The sequence below is a fragment of the Triticum aestivum genome, chromosome 5B, assembly GCF_018294505.1.
Source record: "Triticum aestivum cultivar Chinese Spring chromosome 5B, IWGSC CS RefSeq v2.1, whole genome shotgun sequence".
NCBI classification, from domain to species: domain Eukaryota; kingdom Viridiplantae; phylum Streptophyta; class Magnoliopsida; order Poales; family Poaceae; genus Triticum; species Triticum aestivum.
Genome location: NC_057807.1, coordinates 19,812,803 through 19,833,122, shown reverse-complemented (window position 1 = coordinate 19,833,122; position 20,320 = coordinate 19,812,803). Strand labels below are relative to the sequence as shown.

The following is a 20,320-nucleotide window of genomic DNA, read 5'->3' as shown; positions in this document are numbered from 1 at the left end:
GCTGGAAGAACAAGAGATGGGTGCATGCTGCAGGCTCGGCGGCTAGGGTTTAGCTATGCACCAGAGCCATACTACAAGAGATGTTTGGCCATATACCACTAGCCCCACGGAGTCCCAGTCATTCAATCAAGTTTGTGGTTCGTAGAATTTTGTGGCACTGACTGTGATGGGAGTTAGTGCGCTCTAGAGTAGTGGAGCTGGCCTAAACATTCTCTTTTTGTCCAAAGAGATTGAAACTCTGCCGGTTAGTGTATTCCACCAAAGTATTTTCTTATAATGTCTCTGAAACTCGACAGAATTGGCTATTTATTATTAAGTTAGTTGGAATTTGATTATAACTACAAAGTTGATTTTTTTTTCTTGACAAAACGTTAACCAGGGACTAGAGCGTAAGAGATGATTAGTGCTAGGGGAAAATGAAAAGGAACCCACGTGTACACAGATCGTATATATACAGATCGATTGCTACACACAGAACAAATACTGATCGATCGCTCCAAGAGAAAAGAAAACGTTGTGCGGGAAAGGAAAAGAATGCGTGGTGCCCCGTGCTAGATGCTACGATCCTCTTTTTATGTAGGATTTGCTACGATCCTTGTGAGCGGCTAGCCGGATGTTCGCCTGAACATTTGGATCTGCTGGGGACCTGGGGACCTGACTTGCCGGCGGCCGGCGTGCTGGATGATGAATTCGTCGCCTAGGGTTGAGGAGGCGGGGGCGCTGCCTGATGAGTTGTGATGGCTAGGTATAGATGGAGACGTGCAGCGATGTAGATAGTTATGGCCCGATCACCAGCCTTGTACCTGTACATGTATACAACGCGTGTACGTGGGATCTTCTTTTTCCCTAGCATTAATAATCTCTCACAATCTAGTCCCTAGCCATGTTTTGTCAAGAAAAAATCAACTTTGTAGTTATAATCAGCTGTACTAGAGTTTTCAACATGGAACAACATGCATGTATGACAGCAAAAAGAGATTGAAAACTACTAGCACAAAATAGCATACAGTAGTACCTTAGAGCACATAATTCTCCAGCAGATGGTGGATTATGATCCTCCAGAATTGGTTTAGCAAATGGAGGGCACAAAACTGGCCCCAGCGGATGGTCCTGCTGACATGGTCAATCCTTCTAATCTCCCAAACGAATCTGCTCCACAGCCTCGACCTCGCCTCTGTCCGCGTCCAGTAGGGCTGCAAGAAACGCTCGAGGCCCGTGAGCCGCTCGAGATCGACTCGTATTTTATCTTGACTCCAGATTGACTAGAATAAACGAGCTGAGTTTGAACACTTTATGTAACTCGGCCGAGAAACAAGCCGACTTGAGACAATACAAGCTCGCTTGATTTTAGCTCGATAGCTCAACATGATATCATTATGTTAAATGATCATGCCATATATTAAATGGAAATAAGATAATTTATTACCATATATGTTGTCCATGATTTTCTCCAGTTTATTTACCAGCAAATATGAAAGTTTAGTTAAGTGCAAAGAAGATTTAGGCTTTATTTCTTTTAAAAATGATTTAGGCCTTATTATGGTCTTTGGCCAGTAATTTATTTTCCTAATTATATGTCTGTCAGGAATCATTATCTTATTTGGGTACAAAACTTTCGGTCGTGAGAGAATAAGTCAAACTACTTTGAAGAAAATTATATTATCATCATCTTGATTGGAGTATAATTTTATAGTGCTTTCTCATGTCGTGTTGAGCCTTATCTAGTGGGGATATTCACCATAGATTTATGATTTTTACCATCTCATTTAGCTCGAAACTATCTCGAGATCGACTCGAGATTGTTACAAGCTGAGCATGAGTTCTACAGCTCGGCTTTGAGCTTCACCGAGTTTGAGCTCGCTCAAATTTTCATATGAGTTGAGCTGAGCCAACTCCAATTCGCTCGAACTCGACTCGTTTACAGCCCTAACGTCAGTGGTGGCGCCATGGTAGGGGCGACTATGGTCGGCCGCCCCGGGTAGCCGAAATCCCGTATACGAAAAATACGGTTTGTTTTGTACATGGGCCGATACAAGTGGGATTTGCACTGGACTGCGCTGTCACACCCAAGCCCAATAACAACCCATAGCGCCAATCTTTAGCCCGGCCACACCCCAATCCCCCGAACAGGTACAGAGGCAGTCTTACCTAAAAAAAAGGTACAGAGGCAGGAGAGCTCCTAACCGGCGCCTTCAGCGCCCGGTTTCGAGTTGTGGCGCTCGAAGTGTCACGATACAGGGCCGGCCCAGGTGGGGATCGATCGATCACAGCAAAAAACGTTTCGAAAAAAACGTGAAGAAAACGCGAGAAAGCCAGGTTTCAAACACAGGATTACATGTCTGTTGTGCACTAACGCAAGTACCACTACACCATACACGTTGTGTTGTTCTGCAACTAGGAAAAAAATGCTACTTAACCATTCTTTTAGTGAAACATTTAACGTCAAAAATCTGAAAATTAGTTGAAAAGTTCATTGATTTTGAATTTGAAGTTCATTGATTTTGAAAACTAGTTCATCAATTTTTTAAAAAGTTCATAAAAAATTGAAAGAAGTTCATCGGTTTTGAAAAAAAGTTCATCCATTTTGAAAAAAGTTCATCAAATTTGAAAACAGTTTATCAATTTAAAAAAATGTTCATTGAATTCAAAAAAAGTTCATCAAATTTGAAAAATGTTCATCAATTTTCTAAAAGTTCACACAAAATGAAAAAGTTCATCTATTTTGAAAAATGTTCATCAAATTTGAAAAAACTTCATCGATTTAGAAAAAGTTCATCGATTTAAAAAAAGTTCATCGATTTTGATAAAAGTTCATTGAATTTGAAAAAAGTTCATCGAGTTTGATAGAAAGTTCGCGCATTTAAGGAAAGAAAAAGCAAAAGGGAAATGAGAAAAGAAAAGTGAAAAAGGAAAAAGAAAGAATGCCCAGAAATTGACCAGCGAACGACCTAGAGAAAGAATAAAAAAAGGAAGGAAGTCTGTGAGCACAAGTGCGTCGTTATCCTAGTGGTGAGTGCGCTGATCTGTAAATTGATCGATCCCATGTTTGATCCCTCGCTTGTGCACATTATTTTTTGTTGTAGTTTCAACAGAAAAAAAAAGTAACATGGGCCGGCCCAGGGCGGTGCATGGGGTGTGCGTCCTGTACAGTTAAGCCTATTTCGGGCGCTTAAGGCGCCGAATAGGAACAAGCCAGAGGCAGTCCCAAGAAGATCCAGATCCGCTGGCCGCAGATGGGCCAACCAAGGAGGCAGCGGCAGCACGCATCGAGCTAGTGCAAACGCGCAGCTACAGTTTGCAAAATCAGCAAGCGACAATAAACAGGTTTCAAACTATTTGCTTACTTGTTCTAAGACATATATTGATATCCAGCTTGTTCACTTGCTGTAGGAATCTACTTCCTCCGTTTCTAAATATAAGTCTTTTTAGATATTGCAAATGAACAATCACATACGGATGTATATAGACATATTTTAGAGTGTAGATTCACTCATTTTGCTCCGTACGTAGTCATTTATTTAAATCTCTAGAAAGACCTATATTTAGGAACTGGGGGAGTATTAGTCATGGAGTTGAACATTCTGGGCCATTGAATGAATGATTCAAGCAATGGGAGTCCATGTTAGTAGTTCTGTGTGACGTTTGAGTTAGATTTTGTGATTTTTGATGGTTACATCACCTAGTTGTCGAGAATGATGTTCTAAATCATTGGTTATATTATTTTTCAAGTGCATCTAGCTTTATATTTGAATTTTATAATATTTGGTTCAGCAGACTTGCATTTGTCAATCAAAGTTTTTGCCCGGGCTAAGTTCAATTCCTGGATCCGCCACTGCCTAGCGTCTAGGCGAGAGGAAACCCATCGCATAATCTAATTTCTGGGGGAAGGTAATTGGGCGTCGGGTTGGCGAGGGAGAGAGACGGTCGTGGGTAGGAACTGCCACGGCGCCACATATGACGTGGGTAGGAACTGCTGTGGCGCGGCATCTGTGAAGGGGATGAGCAGTCCGGGACAATGTGACTGGTGGAGCAGAGCGGGGGCAACATGGAGCCGGAGTGACAGAACTTGTGGATCGGCGATTTTGGAGACGATTCGAGTTCGACGAAGGCGGTGGACTCTTGGCGGCGGCTGCTGCTGCTGCTCTATTTTTTCGGCTAATTTGAGGGAGAAGAAAAACAAGCCGGTGAGAGAAAAATGGCAGATTAAGACTCTCAATTTCAGGAATTTGATACTATGTTCCTTTGCTGCTACTGCTGCTCTCTACTTTTTTTTGAAAAGGAGGAGGACCCTCGGCCTCTGCATCTAAAAGATGCATGCAGCCACTTTATTAATTATTCACACAAGACCTTACAAAGTCATACAACAGAAAGACTAAAGCCACCATCTAGGCAACATCTGTCGCTACTCCTATCCATTAGATAAAGGGATGTTGATAGTCTAGGCCTAATACCAGATAGACCTCGCAGCCAAACCTAACATCTAAGACATGAGGTCCCAACCAGGACGCCTGCCGGGTATGGGGCACCCACCAGTCCGGCGCACTCCTCAACCAGGACGCCTGCCGGGTATGAGGCCGTCGCAGCCACCTGCCACCAATCCATCTTCAGTGTTGTACTGCTGCATATACCTTGCCCGGTCTAGTTGTCGTCGACGCCACCACGACGCCAGACAACGCCACCATCCTATGCTCGTCCATCATCACACGCCCATCGGCGAGACCCCGTTACTCCATGCCGCTGAGACCCGTCGTTGTCGATGTGCCAGATGCCATGTCGCTCCTCCATCGCGAACACCACCTGTTGGCACTGGTCCCCTCCCCTTCGCCTGCAGTACCTCTAACCGAGCACCCAAACGCCCCAGGCGGCGCCTCCAAGAAGGGTACGACACACGCAGTGCCGCCCCCGCCCATCTAAGGACATTTTTGGTTTTCACCTAGGCATGGGGTCGGGGTGGAGGGCAGGGACCTCGACGGCGCCTGCAAGTAGGAGAACGGCGACCCTGGTCGTCGCCAGCGTCGGGATGAACGAGTCAACCAAAGTTTCCTCCGGTCCGATGTCACCTCTACCAGCCCCCGCGAACGCACCGGGGCCGACGATCCCGATCGTAAGCTACCAAGTGCAGCGGGAGAGAGCCTGCAACGCGGAGGAGATCCACCGGCAACTCACCGCCCACGCGGTCAAGATGCCGTCCATCCACCCCCCGCGAACGTCGCCAGCCGAGGGCGCCATCGCCATGCCTAACGGGGCCGCCGCCCTAGGTCTAGGTTCCTCCACGATGGCCGGAATGGCAAGATCCGCCCGAGCGACGAGATCCGGAACCGCGCGGCCGTCGCCATCGCCTAAGCCCGCCGTCGACCGATCCCGCATCCGCCGGGAGCCTGCACGCTGCCGGGAGTCCCACACCCATGGATCTGGGCGCCCGAGCACCACCGCGAGCCCGCCGCCTCCGAGATCAGCCATACCGTCGGGAGGGCCGCACCCCGTGGATCGGGACGCCAGCGCGCTGCGGATCCGGGAGAGGGAGGAGAGACCCTCCGCCGCCACCGTCCCACGAACGGGCTTTTGTTGGGGAACGTAGTAATTTCAAAAAAAATCCTACACACACGCAAAATCATGGTGATGCATAGCAACGAGAGGGGAGAGTGTTGTCCACGTACCCTCGTAGACCAAAAGCGGAAGCAGAAGCACAACGCGGTTGATGTAGTCGTACGTCTTCACGATCCGACAGATCAAGTACCGAACGTACGGCACCTCCGAGTTCAGCACACGTTCAGCTCGATGACGTCCCACGAACTCCGATCCAGCAGAGCTTTGCGGGAGAGTTCCGTCAGCACAACGGCGGTGTTGATGATGCTACCAACGCAGGGCTTCACCTAAGCCCCGCACACGGCTAAGAGATCAATGATCAATTGTTGTGTCTAGAGGTGCCCCCTGCCCCCGTATATAAAGGAGGGAGGGAGAGGCCGGCCCTAGAGGGGGCGCGCCAAGTGTGGGGAGTCCTACTAGGACTGGGAGTCCTAGTAGGATTCCCCTTTCCTTTCCGGAGTAGGAGAGAAGGAAAGAGGGGGAGAGGGAGAAGGAAAAAAGGGGCTGCACCCCTTGTCCAATTATTTTTTTGAGTAAAACCCCTTGTCCAATTAGGACCATAGGGGGGGCGCCTCCTTCCTTTTGGCCTCTCTCCTCTATTCCCTTATGGCCCAATAAGGCCCATATACTCCCCGGCGAATCCCCATAACTCTCCGGTACTCAGAAAATACCCAAATCACTCGGAACCTTTCCGAAGTCCAAATATAGTCGTCCAATATATCGATCTTTACGTCTCGACCATTTCGAGACTCCTCGTCATGTCTTCGATCTCAGCCGGGACTCCGGACTACCTTCGGTACATCAAAACACATAACTCATAATATAAATCGTCACCGAACTTTAAGCGTGTGGATCCTACGGGTTCGAGAACTATGTAGACATGACCGAGACACGTCTCTGGTCACTAACCAATAGCGGAACCTGGATGCTCATATTGGCTCCCACATATTCTATGAACATCTTTATCGATCAAACCGCATAACAACATACGTTGTTCCCTTTGTCATCGGTATGTTACTTGCTCGAGATTCGATCGTCGATATCTCAATACCTAGCTCAATCTCGTTACCGGCAAGTCTCTTTACTCGTTATGTAATGCATCACCCCGCAACTGACTCATTAGTCACATTGCTTGCAAGGCTTATAGTGATGTGCGTTACCGAGAGGGCCCAGAGATACCTCTCCGATAATCGGAGTGACAAATCCTAATCTCGAAATACGCCAACTCAACAAGTACCTTCGGAGACACCTGTAGAGTACCTTTATAACCACCCAGTTATGTTGTGACGTATGGTAGCATACAAAGTGTTCCTCCGATAAACGGGAGTTGCATAACCTCAGTCATAGGAACATGTATAAGTCATGAAGAAAGCAATAGCAACATACTAAACGACCAAGTGCTAAGCTAACGGAATGGGCCAAGTCAATCACATCATTCTCTAATGATGTGATCCCGTTAATCAAATGACAACTCATGTCTATGGCTAGGAAACTTAACCATCTTTTATTCAACGAGCTAGTCAAGTAGAGGCATACTAGTGACACTATGTTTGTCTATGTATTCACGCATGTATTATATTTCCGGTTAATACAATTCTAGCATGAATAATAAACATTTATCATAAAATAAGGAAATAAATAATAACTTTGTTATTGCCTCTAGGGCATATTTCCTTCAGTCTCTCACTTGCACTAGAGTTAATAATCTAGTTCACACCGCCATGTGATTTAACACTAATATTCACATCTGTATGTGATTAATACTCATAGTTTACATCGTCATGTGATCAACACCTAAGGCATGATCATGTTTTGCTCGCGAGAGAAGTTTAGTCAACGGGTCTGTCACATTCAGAGTTGTATGTATTTTATAAATATTCTATGTCTACAATGCTCTGCACGGAGGTACTCTAGCTAATTGCTCCCACTTTCAATATGTATCCAAATTGAGACTTAGAGTCATCTGGATCGGTGTAAAAGCTTGCACCGATGTAACTCTTTACGACGAGCTCTTTTATCACCTCCATAATCGAGAAATATTTTCTTAGTCCTCACTAAGGATATTCTTGACCGCTGTCCAGTGATCTACTCTTAGATCAAAATTGTACTCCCTTGTCAAACTCATAGCAAGGTATACAATAGGTCTGGTACACAACATAGCATACTTTATAGAACCTATGACCGAGGCATAGGGAATGCCTTTTCATTCTTTTTCTATTTTCTGCCATGGTCGGGTTTTGAGTCTTACTCAACTTCACACCTTGCAACACAGGCAAGAACTCCTTCTTTGACTGTTCCACTTTTGAACTACTTTAAAATCTTATCAAGGTATGTACTCATTAAAAAATCTTATCAAGTGCCTTGATCTATCTCTATAGATCTTGATGCTCAATGTGTAAGCAGCTTCACCGATGTCTTTCTTTGAAAAACTCTTATTCAAGTATCCTTTTATGCTATCCAGAATTTCTATATCATTTCCAATCAACAATATGTCATCTACATATAGTTTTAGAAATGCTACAGAGTTCCCACTCACTTTCTTGTAAATACAGGTTTCTTCAAAAGTCTGTATAAAACATATATGCTTTGATCAACTTATCAAAGCGTATATTCCAACTCTGAGATGCTTGCACCAGTCCATAGATTGATCGCTGGAGCTTGCACATTTTGTTAGCACCTTTAGGATCGACAAAACCTTCTAGTTGCATCATATACAACTTTTCTTTAAGAAATCCATTAAGGATGTAGTTTTGTCATCCATTTGCCAGATTTCATAAAATGTGGCAACTTGCTAACATGATTCGGACAGACTTAAGCATCGCTACGAGTGAGAAAATCTCATCGTAGTCAACACCTTGAACTTTGTCAAAACTTTTTTCGACAAGTCTAGCTTTGTAGATAGTAACACTACTATCAGTGTCCGTCTTCCTCTTTGAAAATCCATTTATTTCTATGGCTTGCCGATCATCGGGCAAGTCCACCAAAGTCCACACTTTGTTCTTATGCATGAAACCATGGAGGCTCGGTCTGTGAACTTCATACAGCAAACTGTGTTTAAGGGACCAGAGATCAGCAGGTACTATTTGATTCACCATTTATATACATGAATATAGTGTTACCGTGTGTTGTACCACTTACCTGAAATACTGAAATTCAAATGGGTCACTAAAGCCATGCCTTTAGTGATTTCAACTTTCAGGTGCAGAATGAGCACTGCATACCTAGTTATAGTTGTATAGATTAATTCTACTCTTAGTTTTAATAAATTTTGCAACAACTTTGGCTTACATCTTTTCTTATTCACTTTTCTACAGTGTACTGGGTAGAGTTTTCTATGTACTGAACGGAAACCCAATTCCGCACGAAGTCCCAATTCTGCCCGAAGGACCAGTCCCGCCTGTCTATGTACTACTTGAACAAATTTTCAATGTACAGTTTTCTTTTTTGGCGACAATCTTAATGTACTGTTTGATAGGGGAAAACTTTACTTGTTACAGTTTGTTACTTGTTGCTACCGATTCTTAATCCCAAGAGTTGACTACTGTGCAGTGCAGGAGATAGCACCTCATGCCTTCACCTCAACAGCAGATGGAAAATATCAACACCCTCAGGCAGCTGCACACACGGTGGAGTTGACTGTTGTTGCAGCCTAGTGTAGTTTTCAGTTTAGTTTCTATTATGTAAAGACAGACGCTCCATGCGCCTTCGTTCTAAAAGATAGATCAATGCACACATGATCTGAGTCCCAAGTACATCTAAATCTGGTGTTGGAACAGAGACCATATCGAAAGCCAACCAATGTCCACTCAGAAATCGTACAATTTTTAATCCATAAGTCATGGGAACAGATAAAATGACTGCATCTCCTTGTTTGTGACAGAATGCAGTACAGCTTTTTAATCATAATGAATTGCCATCAGCAATGCATTAGAGACTATAAATCTTTCTTGATCCATTGGGCTTCAACTTTTAGGGTCCTCGGACTGAAGCATGAATACTTGATCTAAATCTCCATCGTCACTGCCCTGATGCTGAGAAACTCGTATCCTGCAGCGAAAAATGGGACAAGAAACCATCATTTACACATACTCCCTCCATCCCAAAATTCTTGTCTTAGATTTGTCTAAATACGGATGTATCATGTCACGTTTTAGTATTAGGTACATCCATATCTAGACAAATCTAAGACAAGAATTTTGAGACGGAGGGAGTAATATATATGCTCTACCGTGGCAGGACACATAGAAACTGTTTCCTGATTGTGAGTTTGTAACTCTACATAGTCACAACTGCAGACCAATCAGTTAAATCCCAACCTATTTGAACCAGCACGTCAGCTTGAACACGAGAAATGCTTCAGAGAACAGGATGATGCCATTCTGAATCCTACAGGTTGAAAGCATGATAACGAAAATTGAGTGCAATCAAGGGTTTTTTCTGTAATCAATCTTTTTATGATATTTAATGAATCTAACCGACAATCAGCGAGAAATTGGAAGGTGCAAATAGACTAGTAGACACATAACTTGAAGCATATAATAACAGAAACCAATGTATCTTCGAGATAAATATCAACCACTGACCTTCCTGAGTGATTAGGGCGGCATCGTATTTTTTTAATAAAGCAATGTTATTTCTCTGAGAAGTACTTGCACCAAGCATTCGTAATATGCTCTAAACCATTTACGAGCATCAGTTACACTCTGTTCAGCCACCTCTTCTTCATATGCTTCAGTGCAGCAAAAAATCACAACTGTACAAGCACTTGATTAACAAAGAAAACCAAATTGACTGAAACCAATCAACGCATAAACTGGTTTGTGCAAATGGTAAGAGAAAGATATTCAAGTACTACGAACAAGCAGAAAACTTAGGGCATGGTACATTAAGTCTGAATGCTCCAGGCAACCGATTAAAACCCACTATGCAGCCCAGATAAGGAGCAAATGCAGCTCTAAAAATGCATTGTACTCTTCAGAAGTAAGGGAGTAGTACATTGCAGAGTACAAGCCTATAAACAGAAGTTTTGCAGGATTTTTCACGGTTGATTTCGTCCAGACGACAAGCCCATCACGCAACAAATAAAAGCACTCAACTCATTGTGTTCGCAGAAAAAAGTTGAAATAATTCAGGGAAAGAAACTTATGATTACAGTCCAGTACAGAAGTCTTACATGTATCAAGCTAATTAAACAATGTACCAAAGACCACAATAGTTACATAGCAATAAAGTCATAAGACTATCCGAGGAACTAAACATCTTCATCTTTATTCAGAGGTATAAACTAGGCACGGGGTATAACATATGCTGCTTAAGATCTTCCCCGCCCTGGTTAATAATCTAGAGCTCTTTTCATTGGTTGCAGCACAGACACTGCCTCCTTCAGAAAAAAAAAATGCTTATTCTGCTGTTGTGTTCTTTGCGAAGCTTGCCCACTTCACGACCACAATTACATAGACTTGATCATACGCCTTGTCGAAGAGCCGGAAATAAGCAATTCTCCATGTCCTCTTGAACAACAGTGCACAAAACACCATCCAGAACCCCACCACAAGTCCCAGCACAAGACCAAATTGAAAGGTTAGTGGATCAAACTCTAGCTTGCTGCCTCCGAGATCACCGTGGATGAAAGAATCATTTCCTGGACAATTCTTTTGGAGAGGAGGCCCACAAAGTCCACTGTTGCCTATGTATATAAGTGAAGGGTTATCCGAATTAAGGGTGTCAAGTTGCCGGCCAGAGGGTATCCTTCCAGATAAATTGTTGTAGGACAGGTTCAAGGCCTCCAAAGATGCCAGACTTGACAAGCTCGGCGGGATTTCACCGGAGAGCTTGTTCTCAGAGAGGTCAAGAGATACTACGGACTGCATGGCCCCAATCATGTTTGGTATTTGTCCACTTAATTTGTTCGATGATAAATTCAAATTCATCAATGCATCAAGGGAAGTGATGTCTGTAGGGATTTCACCAGTCAAAGAGTTACATGATAAATCAATGCTCACAAAATATATAAGTGTCCTACCATATACAAGTTGTTGTCCTTTTGTTACTACTAACAATATTTCTCCGACGTGACTAGCTCCTGGCTGGGTCATGCTGTTCGTGGGTCCACCATATGAATCTACCATACTCATGAATCCCTTCTGTACTTCTGTCATAAGTGTTAGGTTCAACATATGCCAAGGTATTGTACCAGAGAAATTGTTGCATGATAGATCCAAGTATTGAAGATACTTAAGGCTTGTGGTGTTGACTGGAATATCATAAGAAAATGAATTGTGGCTCAGTAGTACCAAACGTAATTTCTCCAGATCTCCTATCCATGGAGGCAATCTTCCAGATAACTTATTCCATGCAAGATCCAAGAACTCCAAAGCCGTATTATTCTGCAAAAATGCTGGGAACTTTCCTGATAAACTGTTGTTACCCAGTAGAAGAAATTGCATGTTTTGGATTCCAAAGCATTGAGGAATTTCACCTTCTAATACGTTGTTCGACAAATCCAGATACAGTAGCTGTTGCAATTTACAAATTGATTCGGGAATGTACCCACCAAGTTGATTTGAATAGATAAGCAATATTCGAAGTCGGGAGGCTTCAAATTTTGATGGTATTACTCCTGAAAAGTTATTGTTGGAGATGTCTAACATAGTGATATTTATCAGCAACGAAGGTATTGAGCCGGTGAGTTGGTTTGAACTTAGGTAGAGTTCCTCCAAAGCCATGCTATCCAGATGTGCTGGCAAGCTACCATTTATTTGGTTCTTAGAGACGTCGAGATATTTTGTCTGTGAAAATGTATACCAAAACCAATCAGGAAACTTGTCCGCTAAGCCAGTGCTCGAAATGTCAAGTATACTGACTCCATGTAGCTGTTGAAGCCAGGCTGGAAAAAGAGGACCCACTTGGCACAATGCAAAATCTGCAATCTGTAGCTTGAAGGATGAACACCAATCTGAATCCACTACAATCTTCAAATTGTTGTAGGACAAGTTTATAATCTTTAAACTTTTTAGGTTTACAAAGTGTTCTTCCGTGATCACACCACTAAGGTTGTTGTTTCTTAGGTCCAGATATAACAGATTCTCGAGGGAACCTAATTCAGTGGGTACACTTCCATCAAGGTAATTACTGGAAAGGTCTAGGATGGTTAAGCTAGTTGAATGCATAAGCCCTGGTGGTATAGGTCCAGTAATTTTGTTGCCTGAGAGATGAAGGGTAGCCAAATACTTCAGTTTTCCAAGCTCGGCTGGTATACCTCCAGTCAAGTTGTTGCTGTCTATGCCCAAATAAGTCAAAGCAGTAAGGCCACCAATCTCACTTGGTACATTTCCATTGAGCTGATTCTCACTAAAATCAAGGATGGTTAAATGCGCCAAATTCATAAGCCCTGGTGGTATAGCTCCAACAAGGTTGTTGTTGACCAGGTCAAGCTTTCTTAAGCTGCTGAATTCCCCTACAACATTTGGTAGGGTCCCCATGAATTTGTTTCCCCTGAAATGCAGCTCCTGCAATTTCTCCCATGCACATTGTGGCAACCCCTCCATCAACACTGCTATATCTCCATTCATAAGATTTCCAGAGAGGTCAAGAATTTCCAAACAACAAAGGTTTTTAAGGTTTCCAGTCTCATTCAAATTGGTAAATGACACATCAAGGACTTTGAGTGACGTCATGTTTCCTATTGCATCAGGAAGTTTGCCAAATAACCAATTCGCTTGGAGATTCCCCTGAAGACTAAGATATTTGAGGCTCGACACTTTCCAAAACCAACTTGATGCAATTGAGTGGTCCAAATTATTCAAGGACAGATCAAGCTTCTCAAGTTTCGTGAGGTTAAGGTGGGGAAGTGATTGGCTTGCAGTATCAAGTAAACATTCAGCAAGGTTGATAACCCTTAGTGATGGAATCATGTTCAGTGTATGAGGCCAGTCAGCTATCCTTGAGAGATTTATTGTGCTCATGCTAAGGTATTGCAGCAAAGGTAGGTTTGTTAACCAGCTGATGTCCGTTGAGTACATCCCGTAATAATAACCCTTGCCAAGGTCAAGATGCTGCAACTTAGTCAGGTTGCCAAGCTGAGAAGGAACTCTGCCGGTAAATGTCATGCCAGAGAGGTTAAGATATCTCAAGTTCTCCATGGAACCCAAGAACTGAGGAATATGGCCATTTGGTCCTAGTAAACAGTTCATGCTAAGATCCAGGTGCTGTAGATGGTTCAAGGAAAGCAGAGAGGGACTTATCTCGCCGACCAATGAATTAGCATCACTACACGAACCAGCGGTGTAAAGGCCCGGGCTTGTATTGCGAAGGTGAAGCTTGATGACATGGCATGTTTGGTTACTGCAGCTGACTCCCCTCCACTGGCAGCAATCATGTCCATGCCACGAGGCGAGGACATGAGCGCTATCACTTGTGATGCCTTTGTGGAAGGAGAGCAAGGCGGCCCTCTCAGCTGGGATGCAGCCGCCGCCATGGGCATGCTGTGGTTGTGGTGCTAGTGCATGCACCACTTGTGAAGATGAAGCTATGCTTATGATGATGAAGGTGGTGAACAAGAGATTGGTTGTGGGATGCATGGCGGAAGAACGAAGAGAAGGGAGTATGCTACAGGCTCGGCGTCTAGTATTTGCTATCCACCAGAGCCATACTACAAAGAGATGTTTGGCCATATGCCCCGCGGAGACCGCTGTCAAAGTCTGAGTCATTCAATCAAGTGTGGTTCATACAATTTTGTGGCACTGACTGTGATGGGAGTTAGTGCGCTCTAGAGTAGTGGAGCTGGCCTAAACATTCTCTTTTTGTCCAAAAAGTGATTGAAACTCTGTTGGTTAGGATTCCACCACCAAACTATTTTCTTACAATGTCTTTGAAACTCTGTACTAGAGTTAGCAACTTCGAACAGCATGTATGTATGACAGCAAAAAGAGATTGAAAAGGACTAGCACAAAATAACATACAGTAGTACGTACCTTAGATCGCAAAATTCTCCAGCAGATGAAGGATATGATCCTCCAAAATTGGTATAGCAAATGGAGGGCACAATTCAAAACTGGCTCCAGCAGATGGTCCTTCTGATCTACCGAACAAATCCGCTCTACGGCCTCGACATGGCCTCTGTCGACGAAACCCACCGCATCATCTAATTTCTGGGCGTCGGGTTGGCAAGGGAGAGAGGCGGTCGTCGGTAGGGGAAGCTGGCCAGCCGCGCCGCCACATATGCCGTGGCCGTGGGTAGGAACTGCCGCGGCGCGGCATCTGTGAAGGGGGTGAGCAGCAGCGCGACTGGTGGAAGGGCGACGTGGAGAGGAGACACACCAGCGGGAGGAAGGAGCAGCTTGGGCGTGGTGGCGGTGTGAGCCGCGCTGACAGAACTGGATCGGCGATTTTGGGGACGATTCGAGCTTGAGGAAGCCGGCGGACTCTGGCGGCAGCTGCTGATGCTCTGTTTCTCGGCTAATTTGAGGGACAAGAAAAACAAAATCATGTGAGAGGCCCCATTGGCTAGGGTTTCTCGTGCCTCCCGCCGGTATCGCCGCCGGTCTACCTCGTCTCCTATGGTTGTGGTTAGGGCCATGGAGGTATGGTCGATCTCGGTCCTTGCCGGTAGGAGGGCTCCATTTTTTCATGCTTTTTTAGAATTTTGTTAGGGTTTCTGTCCTGGCCAGAGAGGTGAGGCGACGCCTAGTCCTGGCCATCTCAGGCCCAGCCCTGTCGGCCCACCCAGGCCCGGCCCTAAAATCGAGGGCCTATGCCCGATGGGCTTGCCCATGGGCCGGGCTTGGGCTTGAGTTTTGAGCCCACCAGTAGGGCCTGGACGGGCTTAGGCTTGGCATATTGGAATTTTAAGGAAGAGGCCCGGCCCACGGCCCTAAGCCCTAAGGGCTTTTTAGGGCTTTTTACCAGATGGGTCGGGCTTGGGCTTAAAAAGTAGGCCCAGTGATAGGGCTTGGGAGGGCCTGGGCCTCAGTTTTCTGCAGTGGGATTTTTTAGGCCCGGCCCGGCGGCGATTCCCTGAAGATGAAATAAGGTTCTCCTCGCCTAGTCCCCGTTAATTTCGGTGGTGTTTCTAGCATCGTCGGAGGGCGTGTGGAGTTTTGTCTCCGACAGATGTTGCGGGATTCGGTCGACGGTTGTCTTCGGTGGATCCACATGGATCCTACCTGTGTTCATGTGTCTTCAAGTTGGATCCTTTCAATCTACGCTTCTCTTCATCGCCGGCGGTTGATGTTCCGGTGTGCTGGTCCTATAAGGCCTTAGCACGATGTGTTGGAAATATGCCCTAGAGGCAATAATAAAAGCATTATTATTATATTTCCTTGTTCATGATAATTGTCTTTATTCATGCTATAATTGTGTTATCCGGAAATCGTAATACATGTGTGAATAACAGACACCGACATGTCCCTAGTGAGCCTCTAGTTGACTAGCTCGTTGATCAACAGATAGTCATGGTTTCCTGACTATGGACACTGGATGTCATTGATAACGAGATCACATCATTGGGAGAATGATGTGATGGACAAGACCCAATCCTAAACATAGCACAAGATCGTATAGTTCGTTTGCTAGAGTTTTCCAATGTCAAGTATCTTTTCCTTAGACCATGAGATCGTGTAACTCCCGGATACCGTAGGAGTGCTTTGGGTATGCCAAACGTCACAACGTAACTGGGTGACTATAAAGGTAGACTACGGGTATCTCCGAAAGTGTCTGTTGGGTGACATGGATCAAGACTGGGATTTGTCACTCCGTATGACGGAGAGGTATCACTGGGCCCACTCGGTAATGCATCATCATAATGAGCTCAGAGTGACCAAGTGTCTGGTCACGGGATCATGCATTACGGTACGAGTAAAGTGACTTACCGGTAACGAGATTGAACGAGGTATTGGGATACCGACGATCGAGTCTCGGGCAAGTAACATATCGATAGACAAAGGGAATAGCGTACGGGGTTGATAGAATCCTCGACATCGTGGTTCATCCGATGAGATCATCGTGGAGCATGTGGGAGCCAACATGGGTATCCAGATCCCGCTGTTGGTTATTAACCGGAGAGTCGTCTCGGTCATGTCTGCTTGTCTCTCGAACCCGTAGGGTCTACACACTTAAGGTTCAGTTACGCTAGGGTTGTAGGGATATGTATATGCAGTAACCCGAATGTTGTTCGGAGTCCCGGATGAGATCCCGGACGTCACGAGGAGTTCCGGAATGGTCCGGAGGTAAAGATTTATATATGGGAAGTCCTGTTTCGGGCATCGGGACAAGTTTCGGGGTTATCAGTATTGTACCGGGACCATCGGAAGGGTCCCGGGGGTCCACCGGGTGGGTCCACCTGTCCCGGGGGGCCACATGGGCTGTAAGGGGTTGCGCCTTGGCCTAATGGGCCAAGGGCACCAGCCCCACATAGGCCCATGCGCCTAGGGTTTAAGGGGGAAAGAGTCCTAGGAGGGGAAGGCACCTCCTAGGTGCCTTGGGGGGGAGGGAAACCTCCCCTTGGCCGCCGGCCATAGGAGATTGGATCTCCTAGGCTGCGCACCACCCCCCCTTGGCCCTCCTATATATAGTGGGGAGAGGAGGGACTTCATACCTGAACGCCTTGGCCTTTGGTTGCCTCCTTCTCCCTCCCCAACACCTCCTCCTCCTCCATAGTGCTTAGCGAAGCTCTGCCGGAGTACTGCAGCTCCATCAACACCACGCCGTCGTGCTGCTGGTGGTGCCATCTCCCTCAACCTCTCCTCCCTCCCTTGTTGGATCAAGAAGGAGGAGACGTGGCTGTTCCGTACGTGTGTTGAACGCGGAGGTGCCGTCCGTTCGGCGCTGGTCATCGGTGATTTGGATCACGTCGAGTACGACTACATCATCACTGTTCTTTTGAACGCTTCCGCTCGCGATCTACAAAGGTATGTAGATGCATCTAATCACTCGTTGCTAGATGAACTCCTAGATGATCTTGGTGAAACGAGTAGGAAAATTTTTGTTTTCTGCAACGTTCCCCAACAGTGGCATCATGAGCTAGGTCTATGCGTAGTTCTTCTTGCGCGAGTAGAACACAATTTGTTGTGGGCGTAGATTTGTCAACTTTCTTGCTGTTACTAGTCCTTTCTTGCTTCAGCGGTATTGTGGGATGAAGCGGCCCGGACCAACCTTACACGTACGCTTACGTGAGACCGGTTCCACCGACTAACATGCACTAGTTGCATAAGGTGGCTGGCGGGTGTCTGTCTCTCCTACTTTAGTTGGAGCGGAATCGATGAACAGGGTCCTTATGAAGGGTAAATAGAAGTTGACAAATCACGTTGTGGCTTTAACGTAGGTAAGAAAACGTTCTTGCTAGAACCCTAATTCAGCCACGTAAAACTTGCAACAACAATTAGAGGACGTCTAACTTGTTTTTGCAGCAAGTGGTTTGTGATATGATATGGCCAAAGTTGTGATGAATGATGAATGATCTATATGTGATGTATGAGATGTTCATGCTATTGTAATAGGATTCACGACTTGCATGTCGATGAGTATGACAACCGGCAGGAGCCATAGGAGTTGTCTTTATTCTTTTATATGACCTGCGTGTCATCAAGAAACGCCATGTAAATTACGTTACTTTATTGCTAAACGCGTTAGCCATAGTAGTAGAAGTAATAGTTGGCGAGCAACTTCATGGAGACACGATGATGGAGATCATGATGATGGAGATCATGGTGTCAAGCCGGTGACAAGATGATCATGGAGCCCCAAGATGGAGATCAAAGGAGCTATGTGATATTGGCCATATCATGTCACGTTTATTATTTGATTGCATGTGATGTTTATCATGTTTTGCATCTTGTTTACTTAGAACGACGGTAGTAAATAAGATGATCCCTCACAATAAATTCAAGAAGTGTTCCCCCTAACTGTGCACCGTTGCGACAGTTCGCTGTTTCAAAACACCACGTGATGATCGGGTGTTTTATTCAGACGTTCACATACAACGGGTGTAAGACAGATTTACACATGCAAACACTTAGGTTGACTTGACGAGCCTAGCATGTACAGACATGGCCTCGGAACACAGAAGACCGAAAGGTCGAGCATGAGTCGTATAGAAGATACGATCAACATGAAGATGTTCACCGATGTTGACTAGTCCGTCTCACGTGATGATCGGACACGGTCTAGTTTAACTCGGATCATGTAATACTTAGATGACTAGAGGGATGTCTAATCTAAGTGGGAGTTCACTAATAATTTGATTAGTTGAACTTAATTATCATGAACTTAGTCTAAAATCTTTGCAATATGTCTTGTAGATCAAATGGCCAACATAGTCCTCAACTTCCACGCGTTCCTAGAGAAAACTAAGCTGAAAGACGATGGCAGCAACTATACGGACTGGGTCCGGAACCTGAGGATCATCCTCATAGCTGCCAAGAAAGATTATGTCCTACAAGCACCGCTTGGTGACGCACCCGTTCTCCCTGCAGAACAAGACGTTATGAACGCTTGGCAGACACGTTCCGATGACTACTCCCTCGTTCAGTGCGGCATGCTTTACAGCCTAGAGCCGGGGCTCCAAAAGCGTTTTGAGAGACATGGAGCATATGAGATGTTCGAAGAGCTGAAAATGGTTTTCCAAGCTCATGCCCGGGTCGAGAGATATGAAGTCTCCGACAAATTCTTCAGTTGTAAGATGGAGGAAAACAGTTCTGTCAGTGAGCACATACTCACTATGTCTGGGTTGCATAACCGCTTGACTCAGCTGGGAGTTAATCTCCCGGATGATGCGGTCATTGACAGAATCCTCCAGTCGCTTCCACCAAGCTACAAGAGCTTTGTGATGAACTTCAATATGCAGGGGATGGAAAAGACCATTCCTGAAGTATTTGCTATGCTGAAATCAGCAGAGGTAGAAGTCAGGAAGGAACATCAAGTGTTGATGGTCAATAAAACCACTAAGTTCAAGAAAGGCAAGGGTAAAAAGAACTTCAAGAAGGACGGCAAGGAGGTTGCCGCGCCCGGTAAGCAAGCTGCTGGGAAGAAGCCAAAGAATGGACCCAAGCCCGAGACTGAGTGCTTTTATTGCAAGGGAAGCGGTCACTGGAAGCGGAACTGCCCTAAGTACTTAGCGGATAAGAAGGCCGGCAAAACAAAAGGTATATGTGATATACATGTAATTGATGTGTACCTTACTAGTGCCCGTAGTGGCTCCTGGGTATTTGATACCGGTGCAGTTGCTCACATTTGTAACTCAAAGCAGGGGCTGCGGAATAAACGGAAACTGGCAAAGGACGAGGTGATGATGCGCGTCGGGAATGGTTCCAAGGTCAATGTGATCGCCGTCGGCACGCTACCTCTGCATCTCCCGTCGGGATTAGTTTTAAACCTTAATAATTGTTATTTAGTGCCAGCTTTGAGCATGAACATTGTATCGGGATCTCGTTTAATTCGAGATGGCTACTCTTTTAAATCTGAGAATAATGGTTGTTCCATTTTTATGAGAGATATGTTTTATGGTCATGCTCCTATGGTGAATGGTTTATTCTTTATGAATCTCGAACGTGATGCTACACATATTCATAATGTGAGTACCAAAAGAAGTAAGGTTAATAATGATAGTCCCACATACTTGTGGCACTGCCGCCTTGGTCACATAGGTGTCAAACGCATGAAGAAGCTCCATGCCGATGGACTTTTAGAGTCTCTTGATTATGAATCATTTGACACGTGCGAACCATGCCTTATGGGTAAA

General features: G+C 45.1%; 1 protein-coding gene across 1 annotated transcript; it reads right to left on the bottom strand.

The window, feature by feature from the left end:
- Positions 1-10,800: 10,800 nt before the first annotated feature.
- Positions 10,801-15,275, bottom strand: LOC123115477 (receptor-like protein 46). Its single transcript, XM_044536627.1, has one exon. It carries the CDS (start codon positions 14,292-14,294, stop codon positions 10,986-10,988), a length of 3,309 nt encoding a protein of 1,102 aa, XP_044392562.1. The 5' UTR covers positions 14,295-15,275; the 3' UTR covers positions 10,801-10,985.
- Positions 15,276-20,320: the final 5,045 nt, after the last annotated feature.